The following is a 3,903-nucleotide window of genomic DNA, read 5'->3' on the forward strand; positions in this document are numbered from 1 at the left end:
TGACACCTAAAACTCTTGGAATGTGGTCTACAAATACCAAATGCTAGAAAATGTACTTTTAACTTCTATTTGTCAACAGTTTTAATTTTCAGTTCTTCTCTAAACCTCTTACCAGAATTCCACCAAGAATTTTGTATGCCATGTTTTCATGTTAAAATTAAAAAACTAAAGGGAAGAAGTTAATATTGAGTTCAGAGTTGTTTCAGGTAAAGAGAAAGAGAATCACAATTATTTTGCGCATGACGCTGTTTTGTCACTCTCTACCCAGCTATCAAGAAACGTGTAATATTTTAAACCTGAATCAGATTTTGCAACACGTGTGTGTAATACTTCACCAGTAAAAGTTACCTTGAATTACAGCGAATACTCTTACTAAAATAATGTACGAAACACTACGCACATTTCCAAACGAATTTTTTCCCGATCCTGCTAGATTGAGTATCTAAGGGAAGGAGGGATAACTGAAATTCACCAATAACTCTATTTTAAATATAGTGACTTCAACCCTTTCACCTAAGTTATTAGAGGACCAAGATTGATATCAGGTGATCCTCACAAGTAAATTTACATAACTCAAATAACGTGAGTTTATTCTCAAGGGAGTTCAACATAAATAAGCAATAAACCTACAGCTTTAAAAATGTAATTACGGGGGCACCTGGGTGGCTCAGTCGCTTAAGTGTCCGACTTCGGCCCAGATCATGATCTCACGGTTCGTGGGTTCGAGCCCCACGTCGGGCTCTGTGCTGACAGCTCAGAGCCTGGAGCCTGCTTCAAATTCTGTGTCTCCCTCTCTCTGACCCTCCCCTGCTCACCCGCGCTCGCTCTCTCTCTCTCTCTTCCTCAGAAATAAACAAAAAGGGCGGGGAGGGGCGCCTGGGTGGCTTAGTTGGTTAAGCGTCCGACTTTCGCTTAGGTCATGATCTCGCGGTTCGTGGGTTCGAGCCCCGCGTCGGGCTCTGTGCTGACTGCCAGCTCAGAGCCTGGAGCCTGCTTCAGTCTGTGACTCCCTCTCTCTCTGACCCTCCCCTGCTCACGCTCTCTCTCTCCTAGACTCTTAGAAATAAATAAAACATTAAAAAANAGAAATAAAAAAATTAAAAATGCAATTACGAATACGAACTTAAAACACATTCCCAATATGCTCCGCCGTCGCTTGAATCGAATAACGAAGGGATCTGGGTACTGAACGTGAAGGACAGTTCTCACAGGTTTACAAACACTCCTCAAGAGGATCTCCCCAGATAACACACCCCCTTGCAGTGACTCTAGGGCNCCTCCGAGGATCAAAAGCGCCGTGAGCCTGAAAGAGTGCGGCGCTAAGGCGCAGACTGGAAGACGCTGCCGTACTGTTTTCCAGAACACAGCAGGATAACCCCACCGCAGCAAGTGCGCGGCCCAAAGGACTCGCCCCGAGGCCTCGCCACCGCTCCGCGCGCGCCCCAAGGCCGCCGACGCCCACGCCCCGCGGCCTGGCTGCCTAGCAACGCGGGGAGGCTGCCGGGCAACGCCGCCGCCCCGCCCCGCCCCAGCCAGCCTGGGCCCACCCGGAAGGCCAAGGGGCACATTCTACCTCTTTTTTCTTCTGTCCTCCCCCGAGCTGGATGCAGAGCAGGAGGAGGAGGAGGAGAAAGGGGAAGCTCCCGGTGGGCAGGTATCGCAGCCGCCGCCCCGCCAGCCTCCGGCGTGAAGGAGCGCCCCTGGCACCCATCGCCGCAGGGCAGTGTCTCCTCCACGCTCGGTAACCGTGCGCGCCCAGCTCCTCCCGGCGTCCCGCTCCCGCCAGGCCAGCCGCCGGGTGCCCCCGGCCTGTGCCCTCGTGGGTGCCTGCGGCTTCGCCAGGGAAGCGGAGGCCGCCGAGGACGCGGAGGAGGAAACTGACAGCGCATCCGGTTCACCGGGAGAGGGGACCTGGAAAGGCCCGGGATGGGGCAGGAAGTGGGCGTGGCCAGGGGACGCGGGCCTCGTGCGCGCCTCTCCGTGAGACCCGCCCCGCGCTGCGACTCTGGTCCCCACGGGGGTGGCCTAGTGCTGCCCTGTTGGCTGAAACCAGTGCGAGGTTCTGGAATCTGCGAGGGGCCGGCTCAGTCCAACTGGAGTAAACGCCTGTTTACCTGAAGCCACACAGACCTAATCGCCTTCTTGCGTGATAGAGAAGCGATTTAAGGAATTAGTAGACACCTGGCCCCTCTCACCCACCGGTAATCTCTGTTTCCATTGGGACGTTTTTCGAGCAGCTGTGGCTCACATACCCTCTCAAGCCTCCAACATAATCCGCGCAATATAATCCCCTGGATGCATAGTCTCCACCTGCAACTTCACAGCTGTTCTTTGAAGCCCCAGTTGAGGGGCCTGAGGAGCCAACCTTTACGTCCCTGCGTTCCATTCATTCAGTGTCCTGCGCTAGACACTTGGGATGCAAACATGAAAAGGACTTAATTCAGTTCCTGTTCTCTGAACGTTTTAAGAACAAAGCTGCAGGCTGTTAACGGGATATTTGATTCGGGCCAAGTACTGTTCTGGTGGGTCTTTGATGCCATGTCAAGGTTTCTTCTCTTGGATCATGAACACCTCTGAGTCTGATGAAGCCTACTGGCCCAGTCTTCAAACAATATTTCTAACTGCATAAATTAAATTCATAAGATTACAGATGAATCAAGTAGAGTTAAATACCATTATCAAACTTAAATCAGTTCATCTTTCACTCGGTGGTCAACACACATTCGTATTTGGGGAATACTGGAAAGCAGTGGTAGATATAAGAACCACCATATAAACATTCAGATTTCACAACGTGATTATAACTCACGGAGAGACACAGAACTGTAGGATACTTGACCAACTAAGTAGCATGAGGGCTGTAAATAAATTCTGCAATCATATGAAATCTAGCATTGTATCTAACAGCGATTCTAGTAAATATGGTAACACTGAAATAGCGATGGTTTCAAAATATCTGCTACTGGGCTCAGTTGGTAGAGCACGTGACTCTTGATACCTGGGTTGTGAGTTGGAGCCCCACCTTGGGTGTAGAGATTACTTCAAAATAAAATCTCCTCCTACTGTACTGTTATCATAGGAAAAGATAAGATTCAGCAGGCAGAGAGGGAAAGGACCTGAGGACCCTGGGTGGGGAAGAATACTTATTTTGGAACAATGCTGGGAGTGTCTGACCACAGCAAACACCTTCAGGCATAAGGCTCCCCTTAAGAATGTAAAAGACACCACCTACTCCCCCTCAGGTTTTCCTCAGGAATTTGAGAAAAGACCTAACTAAAAATAAGTAGTAGCCTATCAAGCCCGTGGCCCACAAGGAATAGTATGGCCATAGACCACCCCTCATACAATGGAAAGAGCCAATCAGGAATGGACAACCCAGCACCTAGAGATACCAAGCGAATATGGGTAGGATCTGAGAAGGAACTAGGCGGGAGAGAAGAGAGGCCTGACCAGAACCTTATAAAACAAGGGCACTTACCTACTGTCGCAGGCGTTTACTGACAAATGCCCCCTCTCTGTAAAGAGAACTTTCCTACTGCTCTCGCTTTCTGATCTAAAAAAACTTTTGCCTACTACTCATTTTGTGTCCACCTCTTCAATCTTCGAAGCAATGAGACAAAGAACCCTGGGTACTGAGATTAAAAAAAAATCCTGCAACACTGTAATATGAAGTTATTTGTAATTTCTGCAGGAAACAAAGCCATATGTACTGCTAATACCACCATGGTTTGCTTTCTGCTTTATAATTGAAGGAAACAGGATGTTCATGAGAGTTTAGTACAAAGAAGGTTGAATTTTTTCCATTTCAGGTGTCTCGGATGCCCCGAAATTTCATGGATTTCAAATTCAGAGCTCATGCTCCACAACAACCTTATCAGATAAGTCTGATTGTAACAATTTCAC

General features: G+C 48.7%; 1 protein-coding gene across 3 annotated transcripts in view; it reads right to left on the reverse strand.

Moving 5' to 3' along the window:
• TUSC3 (tumor suppressor candidate 3) overlaps positions 1 to 1,910 on the reverse strand; it is a 250,951-nt gene extending 249,041 nt beyond the window's left edge. For 2 of the 3 annotated variants that reach the window (XM_077772704.1, XM_077772707.1), the window contains exon 1: positions 1,574 to 1,909. In XM_077772704.1, the coding sequence (XP_077628830.1) occupies positions 1,574 to 1,711 (138 nt within the window). In that variant the 5' untranslated portion in view covers positions 1,712 to 1,909. Of the gene's footprint in view, positions 1 to 1,573 lie in introns of all 3 variants that reach the window. The other variant, XM_077772697.1, reaches the window with a different exon arrangement.
• Between the last annotated feature and the right edge of the window lie 1,993 nt (positions 1,911 to 3,903).

This window comes from Crocuta crocuta, unplaced genomic scaffold (assembly GCF_008692635.1).
Source record: "Crocuta crocuta isolate KB4526 unplaced genomic scaffold, BGI_CrCroc_1.0 scaffold140, whole genome shotgun sequence".
NCBI classification, from domain to species: Eukaryota; Metazoa; Chordata; class Mammalia; order Carnivora; family Hyaenidae; genus Crocuta; species Crocuta crocuta.